This window comes from Lactuca saligna, chromosome 8, assembly GCF_052625555.1.
Source record: "Lactuca saligna cultivar CGN05327 chromosome 8, ASM5262555v1, whole genome shotgun sequence".
In the NCBI taxonomy this organism is placed as follows: domain Eukaryota; kingdom Viridiplantae; phylum Streptophyta; class Magnoliopsida; order Asterales; family Asteraceae; genus Lactuca; species Lactuca saligna.
In genome coordinates, this window is record NC_136424.1 from 9,551,790 (window position 1) to 9,568,063 (window position 16,274).

Sequence of the window (16,274 nt, forward strand, 5' to 3'; positions counted from 1 at the left end):
ATTAGAGTATTGGATTAAACCCATGCTCACTTGAATCACTTCATGGTTTTTTATCACGAGTGATTGTGAGATGATAATATTGTATATTCTTGAAACCGATACGTGTGAGTTGTAGTTACAATTCAGTTGCAAATTGATAATGTGTAAAAGCACCAGTAACTTGGTGTTATAAAACATATTGTTGTGTGTGATTTGATGAGTAAGAGAAAGCGAGCATTTGAGTCAAAGTTTATCCGTTCCTTTTACCCAAATTGGGATAAAAGTAATATATGTGGGCCCCTTGATGATTTAGTGATGACACCTAAGCGATTGGCCAAACCGAGACTAAGTTGATGTGTTCAATTGTAGTATGTTGTCTCTCGTCATAAATCGGATGTAAAGAAACAATATAAAGAGAATGATTAAAATCCATGTATCATTCTATATGATATCTAGAATGGAGGAATATATGATCCCTTATCTAAAGGACACACGTATCTGATAAAATCAGAGTTTACAATGGTTTTTGAAAGCTACGATTGCTGATCAAGTTCTGAAGTTATGCAAAATAGTTATTAGACTTATCCAAGTGGGAGACTATTGGATTGGTGTCTAAGTCCATAACTATATTGGTATGTACTTTACCCGATTATGAGCATAGTCCTTTTGGGTTGCCTTCACCATACCTGTGACATCCCCATTTTCACGGCCAGAAAAGACCGATTTTGTTTATGTTTTATAAAAATCAGAGTACCTCTTTTAATAAAAATGTTGCGGAATTTGTTCCCTGTAAAACATGATAAATATGTTATCAAATCATTTTCAAAGAAAAATATTTTTATTCATTTTAAAACATTTGGTATGTCATTGTCAATACATAAACGTAAGCATAAAGAGAACTTATATTCATTATCACTAGTGATTTATATATCTTTAATCTCTTAATGTAATGTGACTTCATATCAACACCTGTAATATAAATAAACTGAGTGGGTCAAGTTAGGAAGCCTGGTGAGTACATAGGGTTTTCAACCCATAATAAATAAGTTTATTAACTTTATCAAACCAAACAAACCCGATTACCCGTTCCCGCTATCCTCACTTTACGACCCTAAAACATCTAACACAAGGGACCTAGTCTAAGGGACTTTCATCGGTGTGACAACACATGCTTCGGGGGTTCCTCAGCAATTCATGTCAAATAAGGCAACCATGCGAGGGATGGAGTACTTATGGTGAGCACACAGTTCAAATAAACACACAGTTCAAATAAACACCTACAGGTTGCAAGCCTGCTAGCATTCCACTGGACTGTCTAGAACAGTCTGTGGTCGTCATCTATACTCTGCTAGATGACTGGATCATCAATAACATCTATATCGAGGTCCCTCGTTATTTTATTTGGTCACACAGAAACTATTACATCTACCCATGTTTTACCCAACACGTTTTGTAGATATAAAATACATCTGCAGTTTAAATCATTTAAAACGTATATAAAAATATTTCACCCAACATAGACAGCAAGTATTCAGATAATATGTACACATAGTACGTAATTTATATTAAATACTTCATATCTATGTGTAAGATGAAACTAACTATTCACTCACTTGAAAAGGTGGTGATTCCGAACTCAGACAACGCTTCGCTTGTTAAAAAAATAATTTTCGTCGATGAAACCTAGTATTATTACCACTAGAGTTTACTCTATTATTCGTCGAGACTAATTAATAATATAGTTATTATTACTATTATATAAGCTTTAAACAATACTTATATAACCCATAATAAAATCCCAAATACTTATTATAAGTTCCTAATAACGTTACTATAATTAAATGAAAGTTATATTAAAAATAGCGTAGGCGTAGCTCACTTATAGCGGGTTTTATAGAAAACCGGGCTTTGCTTGGAGCAGCATTCCCGAGCTGAAAAGCTCTTCTTCTCGAAGCCTTCGAGCACTCCAAGGCTTCCGCCTCGTGCTAGAGAGGTTCCCTAGGCTTTTCGGGGGGTTTCAGGGCTAGAGAGAGGTTCTAGAGAGATAGTAAAGAGAAGAAAGAATGGGAAATATGTGAAGAAAATGAGGGTGGGAGAGGTTCTATTTATAAGATGAAAATGGTTGAACTTGGTACCATATGTCACCATTTAGTGGCAAGACTTGGGGAGAAAGCAATGGCCAAGATTGTGTCACATCACCCATTTTCGCATAACACATTTCCGACTTCTAAAATCTGTAACTTTCAAATACGACCTCCGTTTTTGACGTTCTTTATATCCACGCGTTGGTAAAAATAAGATCTACAACTTTAATTTTGACTCCGTCGGCTAATTCTCGACCGATCTTAAATTTAATAGTCTGAGGAAATTATATTGTTAAATGTCCACGTAAAATTCATAACTTCTACATACGGACTCCGTTTTCATCTGTCTTTTTACTGTTGAGTTCCTATTAATGAGATATTCAAATTTCATTTAGGTCGTGTAGGCCAAAAGCCGCTCGAACTAAAATTCGAGTTTCGAGTCGTGCACTACTATGCTAAGTCTTAGAAAAATCATAACTTCCTCATACGAAGTCGGATTTGGCCGTTCTTTTTATGGACGCTCTCATATTATCGTATTCTATGACTTTTGTTTAGATTACTAAGGCTAAAAAGTCATCTACCGTAAATTCACTATTTACGTCTCCCGATGACATGCCGGTTTTGCCGTGAAACTTCGACGAGCCATAACTTCTTCGTTATAATTCAGATTTTGGCGTTCTTTATATGTACGAAACCCTTGTAACATATACTAAAACTTGGTTAAGACTAATCCTTCTAAATAATATTCCATCAAAAACTCATTTTTGATGCTCATCGTCTCTAAATTGACTAGCCCGGATTTGCGGACGTTACAATAGTAATATGTAGGATAAGTTAATGAGAGAAAGGTTTAATTATGATATATTAATATATTATGAGAATGATATATTAAAGGATAAATCATATAGTTTAATTAATATTAGTCAAGAATTAATTAAGAATTAATTTTGTGGCTAAAATAGATTAATTAAACTTAGGGGAATGGATTTGTAATTATAAGATAATTACAATTGGACTATGGATCACCAAGTATTATAGGTTGGATGAATTCTATGGGAAGCCCATAAGGAATTTGTCCAAGGGATATAATTAAAGGAGTCCATGGGCTACTTAGGGCATAAGCAGCTAGATTAGGGTTTCGTAAGTGCAAAACCCTAATAGTCTAAGTATATAATGACCCCTAAGGCCCCAAAAATCTGGCTAACACTTATGAAGGGTTTCCTGGACGTTTTTGGCTGCTTCCTTTCTTCTCTTCTTCATCCAATTGCTTAGTGGTGTTTGTGACTCCATTAGAGGTGCAACACTTGAGGCACTAAGCTTTCTAAAGCCAAGTAATTGATTGTTATTGCTACATAACAATCCAAGGTAATCTCTAAACCTTATTTCAGTTCATAATATGTTAGATCTAGGTTTTATGGGTTTGAATATTCAATTGCATGTTCATTAGACAAAGTAGATCCAAATGCTATTAGGGTTTGCATGTACACCATTGGAATGATGTATTTCTCGAAACCCATCAACTTTTGGGCTGGATCTTATCATGGGCCGTGAGAGTTGGGCCTGAATCTTTGGGCTTGTGAATTAGATACTATGAGCAAAGAAATATTATAATTTTTCCTTGGGCCCTTGTGTTGGGGCTTTCCATTTAGTTTTAAGAGTGGGCCTCGGGTGAGCCCATTTATTATTGGGCCTTGGTTGGCCTAATGGGTTATAGGCTTTTAATGGGTTGGATAGTGGTTTTCCTTTAGACCTAATGAGTGAGAGTCTGGACTTAGTTTCTAAATGGGTTAATTGTGGTTTTGGCTCAGAGTTAGAGGTTGGTGCGTAGCAACAACGTTATAGGGGATGTTCATCATACGAGGTGAGTCTTCTCACTATACTTTACCTAGAGTGGTAACTATGTGTGACCATAGGATCTTATGTGCTTGCTTGAGTTAGGCATGATTGTGTGATATGTATTGTATGCTATATTATTTGTTTCTTAGACCGGACCGGAGGGTCCAACAAACTATGAGGCCAGAGGGTTCTCAATTAGACCGAACTAGAGGGTCCAACGAGCTAGACCAGACCAGAGGGTCCAATGAGCTACGTGACTGGCGGGTCCCGTTGAGACACATGGACCGGAGGGTCTTACAGATTGTAGCCTCGAGTGGCGAATTTGTTGCATGTGGTATTTTGGGGAGCTCACTAAGCTTCATGCTTACCGTGTTTTGTGTTTCAGGTTCTTATCAGGATCGTGGGAAGGTGGCGGCTCGATTATACACACAAGAGAAAAGAGTCATGAATTAGTATCCTAGATTTTGATAATTACTTTCGAAAACTATTTTCAAATATGTTGTGACATTGACACTTGAGATTTTGAGAAACAAACTGATTAAATCAAAATCATCCCCGTCAACAGCGCCAAAATTTTGGTGGTTGTTGAGGCCAACAAAATTAATAACCATATATCTTTTACACTAAAATAGTGTATAGTGGTAAAGGGATCGTATCCACGAAGATTGGTCTAATTTTATAAATCTATGAGAAATCTCTTTGTAAAAATACTTGTAAAATGACAATAAAAGTAAAAATGGGGGTTTGGACTTTTGAAATACTTGAAATAAACTAAAACTAAACTAAGATTTAAATAGACAATTTCAATAAAAACAAGAGTTTGATGTCAAATCAATAAGGGAAATAAGGTTGACTTAAAGTTTCCTCACTTTGACTTTTTGATGAACATATCATTAGAATCCAATGGTGCAATATTTGTTTTAAATCCTTAATTTGGCTATAGTAATACAAGAAGCTTGAGATTACCTAGACTTTTCTTATTTGTTAAAATGGTTAGAGAAGCTCATAACAATTTCCTTAGTCAAAGTCACAATTTTCATTAACCATGTAATTAATGAAAGTCAACTAACATTAAGAACCAAAAAGTCACCAAATCCAATAGGATTCAAATACTTTCATTACCATGTTGTAGGAAATGTTTAATTTTATGATTGTGTGAAACATAAACAACACAAAAATTGTTTGTTTCTTGCTAATTTGAGGATCCTTTACTTAATCAAGAAATTAACCAACTAATCACTAAAAACACATTTAAACTCATGAATAAAAACATACAAGTAGTGATAAGATGTTAAAACACAAAACATTCCCATAAAGATTTAAGAACATGTTTATGGATTCTTCAATATTTAACAAAAGTTCAAAGGATTCAACAAAAGTCAGCCAATTTTTGTTTAGCCAAGCATGGCTAAACTCATAGAAACAAAGTTAGTAAAGATTGTAACCAACATTTGACAAGAATCAAGAGATGAAAAGATGATGATCTTAAGGTGTTCTTGGCCTTCAAAAGTCTTCAAAACTCCAGAGAGAATGTGTCAAAATCGGATGTTCAAGATAAGGCTAAAGAGGCACACTAATCTTCCAAAGATAGAGCTCTAAACAAAATCCAAAAAATGCCCCTTCAGGAATCCACGCAGGCCACTTGAGTGTAACGGGCTTTTGGCTTTCTTCAAGTCTTAGGACTCCACAACTCAACCGTTGACCCAGTTTGATCCTAATCAGCTTCTAGCCCATTTTTCTTCAAGTTCTCTTCAATTTGAGCCCAAATTGCCTTCACCAAATCACTCATAGCTTCCACAAATTCCCGATCATCGATCTCCGCACACTCAAAAATTCTCCCGCACCTTGCAATTTTAAAGTTCAAATCTTCCAAGCCTTCAGGGAATTGACAAGTCCACTCCATGAATCACCTCCATAGCCATCAAGCTCGAAATCCTCATTGCCTTTCAAGTCCAAACCACCTCCCAAAAATCCCGCTTCGCTAGTCTCCAAAAAAAATTGCAATAATGCTCAAGAAACTAGAAAGTACCCGAAATTGTCATAAAATAACATAAAGGAAAATATGCATGGAAATTAACTAAAATGTGAATGAAATGTGCTAAAATAAACTATAAAAAGAAGTAAATAAAATGAAGCTATCATGTAGGAATATTCTTGATGGACCCTTAGTTTTAAATGAGGTTATGGAATGGTATCGCAAAAGTAAGAGAAGACTTCTTGTTTTCAAAGTTGATTTTGAATAAGCATATGATTTGATAAGATGGGATTTCCTTGATTTTGTTTTGGATAGCTTGGTCTTTGGATGTACTTGGAGAAGGTAGATTTCGGGTTGTCAGATGAATGTTAGGGCTTCCATTCTTGTTAATGGGTCGCCTACTACCGAGTTCGAGATTTATAGGGATCTTAGACTAGGAGATCATTTGTCTCCGTTCTTGTTTACATTGGCTATAGAAGGTTTGCAAGCAGTTATATGCAAAGTTAAGATTGTAAGCTTGTTTAAGGGTGTCATGGTTGGTAATATTAATCTGAAGACTTCATCTATGTTGATGATGTTATTTTCCATGATGAGTGGTCCCAGTTGAATGCTAGTAACTTTGTGTCCTTGCTTAAATGTTTTTACTTGGTTTTTGGGGTTAAAAATCAATATCCAAAAAAGTAAAACTATTGGTGTAGGTGTTCCTTATATGGATGTTGCGGAGATGGCAATGACTATTGCTTGTGGGATGATGTCATTGCCTTTCTCTTATTTAGGTGTGCCTGTTGGGTATAACATGGGTCAGGCGATCAACTGGAAAAGTGTTGTTGAGAAGTTTACTTCAAAGCTTTCTTCTTGGAAAGCTCGTGCTTAGTGTGTTGGCGACCGGTTAACTTTAATTATAGCTGTTCTTGGGAATTTGCCTACATTTTTATATCTATTTATAAATTCTCGGTTATGGTACAACAAAAACTGAAATCTCTACATAATAATTTCTTCATTGGTGGTGATCTAGAAGATCAAAAGATTACATGGGTTAAATGGAGTAAATGCATGACAAGTAAAATTAGGGTAGTCTTGGTGTTGGAAGTATTTTGCTTTGAATAGGTTTCTTCCTTTCAAGTGTATTTAGCATTTTAAAGGCAACACAAATGACTTGTGGGTCAAAGTTATTGAAGCTATCTATGGCAGAGATCATCTTATAGGGGCGGTTCATCTTCTCGTTGAGAGTTTTAGCCCATGGATTGATATTCTCAAATCGACCAAGCACTTGGATCAGGATTGACCTTATGAGTGCTTGTTAACGTAATATGGGGAATGGGACAAATACTTCCTTTTGGTATGATATTTGGTGTGGTGATCAATCTTTTAAAGATCAATTTTTGCATGTTTATACATTAAATGAAGAAAAAGAGTGTTATGTGGCAGAGCGTCTTACCTTAAATGATTGGTTCTCAGCTTTTAGGAAAGAGAGTCGAGAGGTGGTGATGAACTTGTGCAATATACATCGTTGAGGGTTTGTACGAGTTTGGTTGTGCTTATGGATAAAAAAGAATCCATGGGTCTGGTCGTTAGGTGATAAGGCAGGTTTTTCGGTTGCTTCTATACGTGCTTTTATAGATTCCAAAACTTTGGTTGTGGATAATGTTCCTACTAGATGGAATTGCTTGGTGCTAATAAAAGTTAACTTGTTTATATGGAGGATCGGCTTGAACAAGATTCCACCTCGATTCAACCTTGACAAAAGAGGTTTTGACGTTGGCTCTTTGTTGTGCCCTTGTTGTGGTAGTGACATGGAGATTGTTAATCACATGTTCTTCTCTTGTGTGATGGCTATGGATCTTTGGTGCTTATTGGCTAGATGGTAGGGTTTGAACATTCCGGTTTTTTATTCTTTTATTTATTGGAAACCATGGTTAAATTCTACTTGTTTGCCGGCTCTTTTGTGGATTTGTTTAGATGTTGTTGGTTCCATGCTTATGTGGGCTATTTGGAGTTTTCGTAACAAGAGATCTTTAACTCTATAAAATCTTTGAAGGCGGTTTTGTGGGATTTTGTTGTTTCTCAATCTTTTTTGGATTAATGCTAGAAAGTGTAGAGTTAGATTGTCTTGGAGAGAGTGGGTGAAAAAGCCTAATATAGCTATTAATATGTAATTCTCTTTCTAGCTTTTGCTATTTTTTATAAATTGTCGCCGTTCTAAAAAAAGATGTATCTTTTGAAAATGACAAAACTGCACGAATGGTCCCTGTGGTTAGCTGAAAATTGCCACTTTGGTCCAAAAAAGTTTGGACTAGCACCAGAGGTCCAAACTTTTCATTTTGTTGTGAGTTTGGTCCATTTTTGTTTGAACAATTTTATAAAGATGATTTTGCCCCTGATTATTTAATATTTCAATTTTCTTTTATTACAAAAATTAAAAAGAACTAAAAATAAAAGAAAAAAATAAAATATTCTCTCTCTCTCTCTCTCTCTCTAATAAACCAATACAATTAACACATATCCTTCTGCATTCGTTCCCATCCAAGAACACAAGAGCATTCTTGTTCTTTACACCCCATCGATTTCCTGTAAAAAATCAACCTCACTCATCCATTCCATTTATCCATTTCTGTTAAGAATCAATCAACAAACACTCATCTTAACCTAAATCTATTGACTAAACCCCATGGATTTACAATTAATGTAAAAAGAAGAGAGATGAAAGGAAACATGTGATTGTCGAGCAAACAACGCCGAACACCCCCCATCGCACCTGCCTTTCTTCCCGTCGAGCTCCACTACCAAACACACCACCTGCGCCGATGTTGATGCTCTCCTAGCTCAACCGGTTCTCCCTTCCGCATCACACCTTGTTACCAGAACTGGAAGAGAGAAGCTTCACAGCCTTCCCTTTCCTTTGCTTCGACCCTATCGATCTCCAGAAACAAAGCTTACGCAGGAAATCGACCCTCACTACTGCCCTACCCATCCCGTTCCCTCACCTATTCCATGGTCAATGACCATGTTATACCAACATTTTTCATGAATCGATTTCATGTGAGAATTTATTGGTTCCTTAAAATCGATTGGTTTGAATATAGAAGGGAAATGCTTACGATTCATCGCCGATTTTGAGATTTAGAAGGTTGTAAAGAGAGACGATTTGAGAATCGAGATCATTGGATTGCTTCGAGCAATGATGAAGTCATTTTGGCATCAGAATATTCCTTCGCTAACCTTCTATCACCCCCAATAAAAAAAACCCTAGACATACACAGGTAGAGTGCCAATCTCTGCAAATTTGGTCTCCGATTTGGCCCTCTCATCCCCGATTTCGTTCAAGGTACCTCTAATTTAGTCAATTGGATTCAAGTGGTGGAGGTTGTTAAAGACTTAAGATTCGGCACAAATGAAGGGATAGCGACTGCTAAGATTTATTGGTGGTTTGGGTGAGGGTTAGCATCATAGCAGGTGGCGGTGGGAACAGGTGGAGTGGTGATGCGATTTACCTGAAGAACCTTCTTCATCTTACCTGCAATTCATCATTCTTCATCTTACCAACAGGATGGTGGCTTCAGATCGACGATGAAGGAAGGTGAAAAAATATTGAAGATTTTGAAGGACGAGAGAGAGAGAGAGAGAGAGAGAGAGAGAGAATATTTTATTTTTTCTTTTATTTTTAATTCTTTTTAATTTTTATAATAAAAGAAAATTAAAATATTAAATGGTCAGGGGCAAAATCGTCTTTATAAAAAAGTTTAAACAAAATCGGACCAAACTCGCAATAAAATGAAAAGTTTTGACCTCTGGTGCTAGTCCAAACTTTTTTGGACCAAAGTGACAATTTTCAGCTAACCACAGGGACCATTCGTGCAGTTTTGTCTTTGAAAATATTGTTTCTTATTATTTAGAGTGGACAAAATTGCAAAAATGGTCCCTGTGGTTGGCAAAATTCTGCAGTTTTGGTCCAAAAAAGTTTGGTGGTGCATCAATGGTCCAATTTTGGATCTTTTTAGTGTTTTTGGTCCTTATACACTTAAAATGACTATTATACCCTTTAGATTTCTATTTTCTATTTTTTTAATGTTTTTAAATAGAGTAAATTACCGAAATCATCCTTGTGGTTTGATCAAAGTTGCACGTTTGGTCCCTAACTTTTTTTTTTGCACTCGGGTCGTCCCTGTGGTTTGGTTTTGTTGCGTGTCCATGTGGTTTGATTTTGTTGCATTTTTCGTCCCTTACATACATAAAGTTAAGGACCAAACATGCAACTTTTACCAAATCATAGTGACAAAAAACGCAACAAAAGCAAACCACAAGGACGATCCGAGTGCAAACAAAAAGTTAGGGATCAAACGTGCAATTTTGACCAAACCACAGGGACGATTTCAGTAATTTACTCTATTATTTATTTTGGTTTCCGGACAAAAATAAGAAATTTAACATTAACTAGGTTGGTTGACTTCACAACCTAAAAACTGTTATTATGCTTTTGTAATATCTTTGCTAATTTATAAAATCTTTTGTCTTTCTAAAAAAGATAAGAATTTTAGAAATTTGGATGATTCTTGGTTTGATTGAATGTTTAATAGCATTAAGATACATGATTGTTTATCAAATTTAAAAGATACGTGGTATGTACGGAATCGGCTTCATTTGATCCAAATTAACTATAAAATCCATCTCTTAGTTCCGGATTGGGACCAAAATGCTTTTTATTTTGCCTTAATTGTTTAGTGTCTAGCGAAAAGCATAAAATGATTTGACATTGAAAACTATTCAATCAATACAAAGTATCAAGTTGTTGAGTTCCCTGATTTCAAAATACTTAGCTTGTTTTTAGCTATAATTAGGTTTGGTTATCTATCAATATTGTTTTTAGTTGGTCCTCCCACTTACAAATACAAATATTGTTAATGGTTTCCAGATGACTATTTTCGTTTAACAAAAATTGCTGTTTTTGTGTAATGAGTCAATTCAATTGTTTTATAGCCCTCTTCACTCGCATATTTATATAATATTAAAAAAAAAATGTTAATAAGTTATTTCTAATCCCAGTTTTCTTTATGCAATGAAACTGGAACAACAACTAGTCACATCTATTAAATATGCATATTAACATATGATCAAAATACTAGTCGAATTTAATATCAAAATTCTGCTACAAGTAAAATTATAGTAAAATATTACATGAAAGAAAAAAAAAATAAAGAAACCAAAAGTCTGAGTTACTTACTTAAGAAAAAAAAAATACATATACAAAATATGCATCAGAAGTCAGAACTCTATTTTATTGTCTTGGGTGCTATGCTATATGCATGGTCAAAATAGTAAATGCGCAGAACAGTATCATTCTCACATGTATGCGTCTCTCTCTCTTTATAGTGGACTCGACTTCTTATTCATCACCAGTAATTTTAGAAATTCCATCACCTAATATTAAAATTATAAGAAATTTTTTTATTAAATGCTGTAAAAAGGTTTAAAAAATAATAATAATAATATATGCGTGTACCTCTGATGGATCCCTGAGGGAGTAAAACGCACTGCTTTCTTTCGGGGCACAAGACACCAAGATCCCAAAACCTCCACCATCTTCTCTTAAAAACTGTTTAACAAGTTTTTTTTTTTTTAATTAATAACTAAAACCGAAATAATTTAATTTCTGAATGGGCCCACAAGCTACAGGTATACCTTGAATGCATCCTCATCAGTTCTATCATCTCCAATATATATCGGGAGCACATCATCACAATTATTTAACCCTACAAAAACCACATTTATATTAACTTCTTTTAAAGTTAAAAAGAAAAAAAAAAAAAAAAAAAACAATAAATTATACCAACCAAGTGACTCGAGCAAGAACTCAACCGCCTTTCCCTTATCCCACTTAAGCACTGGACGTACCTCCAAAACCTATAATGGAATGGAATGATGAAGGGAATGGAATGAATCATTGCACAAAAAGACAAACTTTTGTTTTGTACCTTTCTCCCATGTGTCAATCGCAGACGTGGATAGTCCTTTAAAATGTTTTGTACATATTGCGCCACTGTTTGCCAACTCTGTAATTGTAAAATTAAAGAAAAAAAAAAGTTAATCAAATAAAAATATTTTTTTAATCAACGAAATGTTGGAATGCTACCTTTTCATCTACATTGCGGTAGTGTACGGAGACACAAAACTTATTGTTCTCCACTTTTGCTCCTTTGATTTCTTTGGTTGTTTCAACAAGCGACTTATAAACCTAACAAAGCAAATAAATATTACAAAAATCTCCCAAAACACAATATTATTTAAAAAAAAAAAAAAAAAAAAAAACCTTACAATTACCTCATTGATCATTGCTAGAAATTCACTAGCAGGCTGGAACAAGTTACCTTCTTCCCCCTATCAATTAAAAGATAAAATAAAAACTTTGTTACACACCACATAACATAACATGACAACACATGTACTGCGTAATTAACAATAAGGTGGGACCGAGTGCATTTTTATCCTAAACAAAAAGTGGGCCAGCGACTTGCTCTCAACATCTTGTCTGTAAAAAATACGTAACTGATTCAGTATCCAAAATAACCCTAGAAAATTTGACTTTGTACCATCAGGTCAATATTATTACATGACATGACACAGTACCATCAGGTCAATATTATTACATGACATGACACAGCAAAACAGGTTGTACTGTACAAATGGATTGGACTGGAACTACAAAAAATTATCCAAAATAAGTCAAAAAGTTTGTGCAGTCTTGTCAAATATTACAGTCGCGTGTAACAAATGTAGGTACCTCCTTGCCGGGGCCCATGATGTCCATCCCATGACTACCAGCATAATAGAGTTCTTGTAACCCTACAAACTCGTGTACCTAAAACAAATAGTCGAATAATTTGTATAATGAATCATTAAAAAGTAAAAACACACACACACAACACCAGTGGAAAAAAATAATATAAAAATATAAAATACCTTGTCACGGCTTCTACCACTGATGATTGCTGTTGGGATGTATCTGGCCACATTTTTCACAGCAGCCCGCATCTGAATATTACCACTAGGTATTTTAACTTTTAACTTTCAAGTTTTTTTATAAAATAAAAAATGAAAAAGGTAAATAAATCCTTACAGCATCAGACATGAAGGCAAGATCGGGGTTGTCCACAATGGGTGATAAAGTTCCATCATAATCAAGAAACAATGCTATTCTTTTACCCTTTGCATATTTCATAATATGTTCAAAGGAGGTGAGTGCAGAAGGATATTTGAGAAGCCAATTGCAATAAGCAACCGCCGCCACGTCATTTGATGACGTGTCAGTTCCAGAAACAGAATCTTTTGTTAGTTTTTGATGAGTGGGAGATGAGGACTTCATTGCATCCAACCAATTATGTAGTCCAGGCTTTTTCCACTGGACTTTTAAGAAAAGGCCAGGAGACAAGACTGCTCCAGATGAATATGGTAACAAAGCATCATAAAGTCCTAATCTTGCTTTGTTTATTGGTGTGGGGTCCGTCAGTGTAGGTGCACTGTGATTCGACTTAATGTCCATCACAACTGCTGATCAATACACATATACATATTCAATAATAACAATAATAACTACTTCATACAAACACAAAAAAGAATAAAAGATCCCTTAGAAAAACCAATCAACACATACAAACCTCAGTCTGAATTATATGCATCCAAGACTCCTCTACGCAACTGCTTGTTTTGATCAACGTTAGACAGATAACTACAACACACAAAAGATCCCTTAGAAAAACATGTAAACAAATAATGTACATTATATATCGATATCTATATCTATATATACCAACAAAACATCACATTGGACAAATGTCACAAAATCCATACATGTTGCTACAATACAAGTTGCTAAAAGACAAATCAAAGAATTCGGTAACCTAAAGCATCCAAAATTCCAAATCCAACATCATAGGACACAAAGATTGTCCTGTTGCTAGCTAAAAGACAAATCCATATAACAGTAAACAAAAGAATTCAATAACCTAGATCATCCAAATCCAACATCATAGGACACAAAGGTTGTCCTGTTCCAACATCATAGGAGACAACATTATGCATAAGAAAACAGAAAGATGATTGATAACAATTACATGAAGAAAGAAGCTTGACACTTTGATGTTGTATGTAAAAAATGATCTAAATTTCCAAATCCACATGGTGGGGTTATGGCAAGGAACAATAGCATATGGAACCACATAGTATGGGGTCCCACTGGAGTATGGGAATCATTGAATTGTATAGGGACCCAAGACAGAACGCATGCAAATAAACAACCATGAGGTGAAATGAATTTGGTGAATAACTGACTTTGACAAGTCAAGATACTATTCTTAATATTCCATGATGTGAAATGAATTTGATGAATATTTATGTATTTCTACCTTGCTGTTTATTCCACTCTAGAAGAAGTCAGCAAAAATCAGAGGATAATTTTCCAACAAAAATCTTGTGTGACCATTGGGTATCTTAAAAGGATTGTTAGTATCTTAAATTTTCTGACATCCAAAATGTTATATATTCATAGTGTGATACCCTATTCACATCTTTTTTGCATTAAACCCCTTCTAAAAAGTAAAATAAAATGACTAACAGTATGAAAATATAAACTGATAATGTCACTCTCGCCCTATAAAACTAATTGTCAGCCCAATTTATAGAAATAAACATGAGGAATTGTAATACTCTAGAAGAAATATGAACTAGATGTAAGTGGAACATATGTAGGCAAAAGGCCATTACCTCTGTTTCAAAAATGTGAGTCCCATTTGTTTGATGCATGCAATGCAATTTATCAAACAATATTTTCCAATAATACCACCAAAAGATGGAAAGACAACTTTGTGATTATTCATTGACAAAAGTGAAAGATAATTATAGACATCATTTCTTTTATGCAAAGTGAAACTCTTTCTTCTTAGGCATGCAACAGAAAGAAAATTAGAAAATCAGACTCTAATTCTGGGAGGCAGTATATTAGATCAACCAAATTTAAAAAGAAAATTTCGCTCATGAAGACATAAATTCTTGTTATACATAGGAAAAAAGAAAAACAAAGATCAGTTGCTAAGCCAAAACAGACCCTCAAAATATATACAATAACCCTTTGGACTTGCGCCATAAAAAACGTATAACATAAAATCCTTGAGGACAGAAAACTTGGTGTGAAAATTGTGCCGGATGTTCTTCAGAACATTTGTTCTTTCTTTAAATTAAAGAACCACCAAGAAATATATAAAGAAAGGGAGACAAATTAGGTCAATGCATATAACGCTGTTAACTTTCATACAAGAGAGTGAGAAAACCAAAGCCAAAAGCTAGAAACCCGGTTTCATGAATCGATATGATAAGAGAATGTGGTAAACAAATGGCGGACTTCTTCCATGAGAGAAAGGAAATTCTAATAACTTAAGGAAGGGAAAACGAAAACCAGTCGGCTTTGGACCAATTGTATATTACCGATCTCTTTCGATACAGAGGAACTGGGGATCCTTCTTCCGGTCATTATAACATTTCTACGGGATAAAACTATGAGCAAACAATGTATAAATTCCTCAAATACAAAACAAGTACATAAATTACAAAAAGGGAACAACTCGAATTGAAGCATTGTTACCGAGCGTACGATCCGGTGCAGAAGCCGATTTTGAAGCTCTGTCTCAATGTCTAATCCAATTTTTTACTAGAACACGATCTGATTCGAAAACTTCAAACAATCTATAAGGATCATCAACAGAAACGTATTAAATACTAATTGTTCTAGAATATGCCATGAGAGCACGAAGACCAAGCCAGTTGAAAACGGCAAAAGAAATCAAATCAAAAAAAAAAAAAAAAAAGATTCAGAAAAAGATACGGCATTACCTTTCAGGAGCGAGAAAAAAAGGTATAGAGGAATCAAATGAAAATGAAGCCCTAGAAAATCGCAGAGATGATAGGTTTATAGATACAGAAAACGTACACGTATAAATGAATAGGGGAGGGAAAGAGAAGAAGAGGGTTACGGGAGAGGTTTATATGAAGTGTGTGTGTGTGTGTGTGGTGTTAGCGAACGTGCGTTCCTAAAATAGTAAAAGTCGATCGTTGAATCTTGAAATCGCCTTTTCCAGTTCTGGCTACCTCTGTTGAATCACGCGCTCACCCATGCCGTGCTTGCACACTCCTTTTTGTTTTTTTCTGTAATTTGGATGGGATGCAGTTGTTGTAGAGGAAATTTTGTTATATTCTTGCACAAAATAATGAAATATCGACAAATAAAACAAAAATGACCCCAAAGATTAACCAAATTTTGTAATTGTATATATATAGTCGTTAAAGTTTCCTTTTTATGCAATTTGTCATTCTACTTTTAAGTTGTTATAAAAATTATAAATATTTTCGTAATAGTA

At 34.8% G+C, this 16,274-nt stretch overlaps 2 protein-coding genes across 6 annotated transcripts; one reads left to right on the forward strand and one right to left on the reverse strand.

Moving 5' to 3' along the window:
- The first annotated feature begins 6,235 nt into the window (after window positions 1–6,235).
- On the forward strand, window positions 6,236–6,748 carry LOC145009383 (uncharacterized). The gene is made up of 2 exons (XM_078968092.1): window positions 6,236–6,413; window positions 6,573–6,748. Exons 1-2 carry the CDS (start codon window positions 6,236–6,238, stop codon window positions 6,746–6,748), a joined length of 354 nt encoding a protein of 117 aa, XP_078824218.1.
- Window positions 6,749–10,979: 4,231 nt separating this feature from the next.
- LOC145011459 (trehalose-phosphate phosphatase A-like) lies at window positions 10,980–15,920 on the reverse strand. Of its 5 annotated transcripts, none has more exons than XM_078970184.1 (13): window positions 15,751–15,918; window positions 15,503–15,603; window positions 13,524–13,594; window positions 12,986–13,413; window positions 12,829–12,900; window positions 12,650–12,727; window positions 12,190–12,246; window positions 12,002–12,103; window positions 11,844–11,921; window positions 11,703–11,772; window positions 11,551–11,621; window positions 11,372–11,464; window positions 10,980–11,289 (listed from the first exon to the last, which is right to left on the reverse strand). In XM_078970184.1, exons 4-13 carry the CDS (start codon window positions 13,406–13,408, stop codon window positions 11,236–11,238), a joined length of 1,098 nt encoding a protein of 365 aa, XP_078826310.1. In that variant the 5' UTR covers window positions 13,409–13,413; window positions 13,524–13,594; window positions 15,503–15,603; window positions 15,751–15,918; the 3' UTR covers window positions 10,980–11,235. The 5 variants fall into 5 exon arrangements, 4 of the variants coding, with proteins under 4 accessions (XP_078826310.1, XP_078826311.1, XP_078826313.1 ...); XM_078970185.1 differs by having other exon boundaries at window positions 12,986–13,416; XM_078970187.1 differs by lacking the exon at window positions 15,503–15,603.
- Window positions 15,921–16,274: the final 354 nt, after the last annotated feature.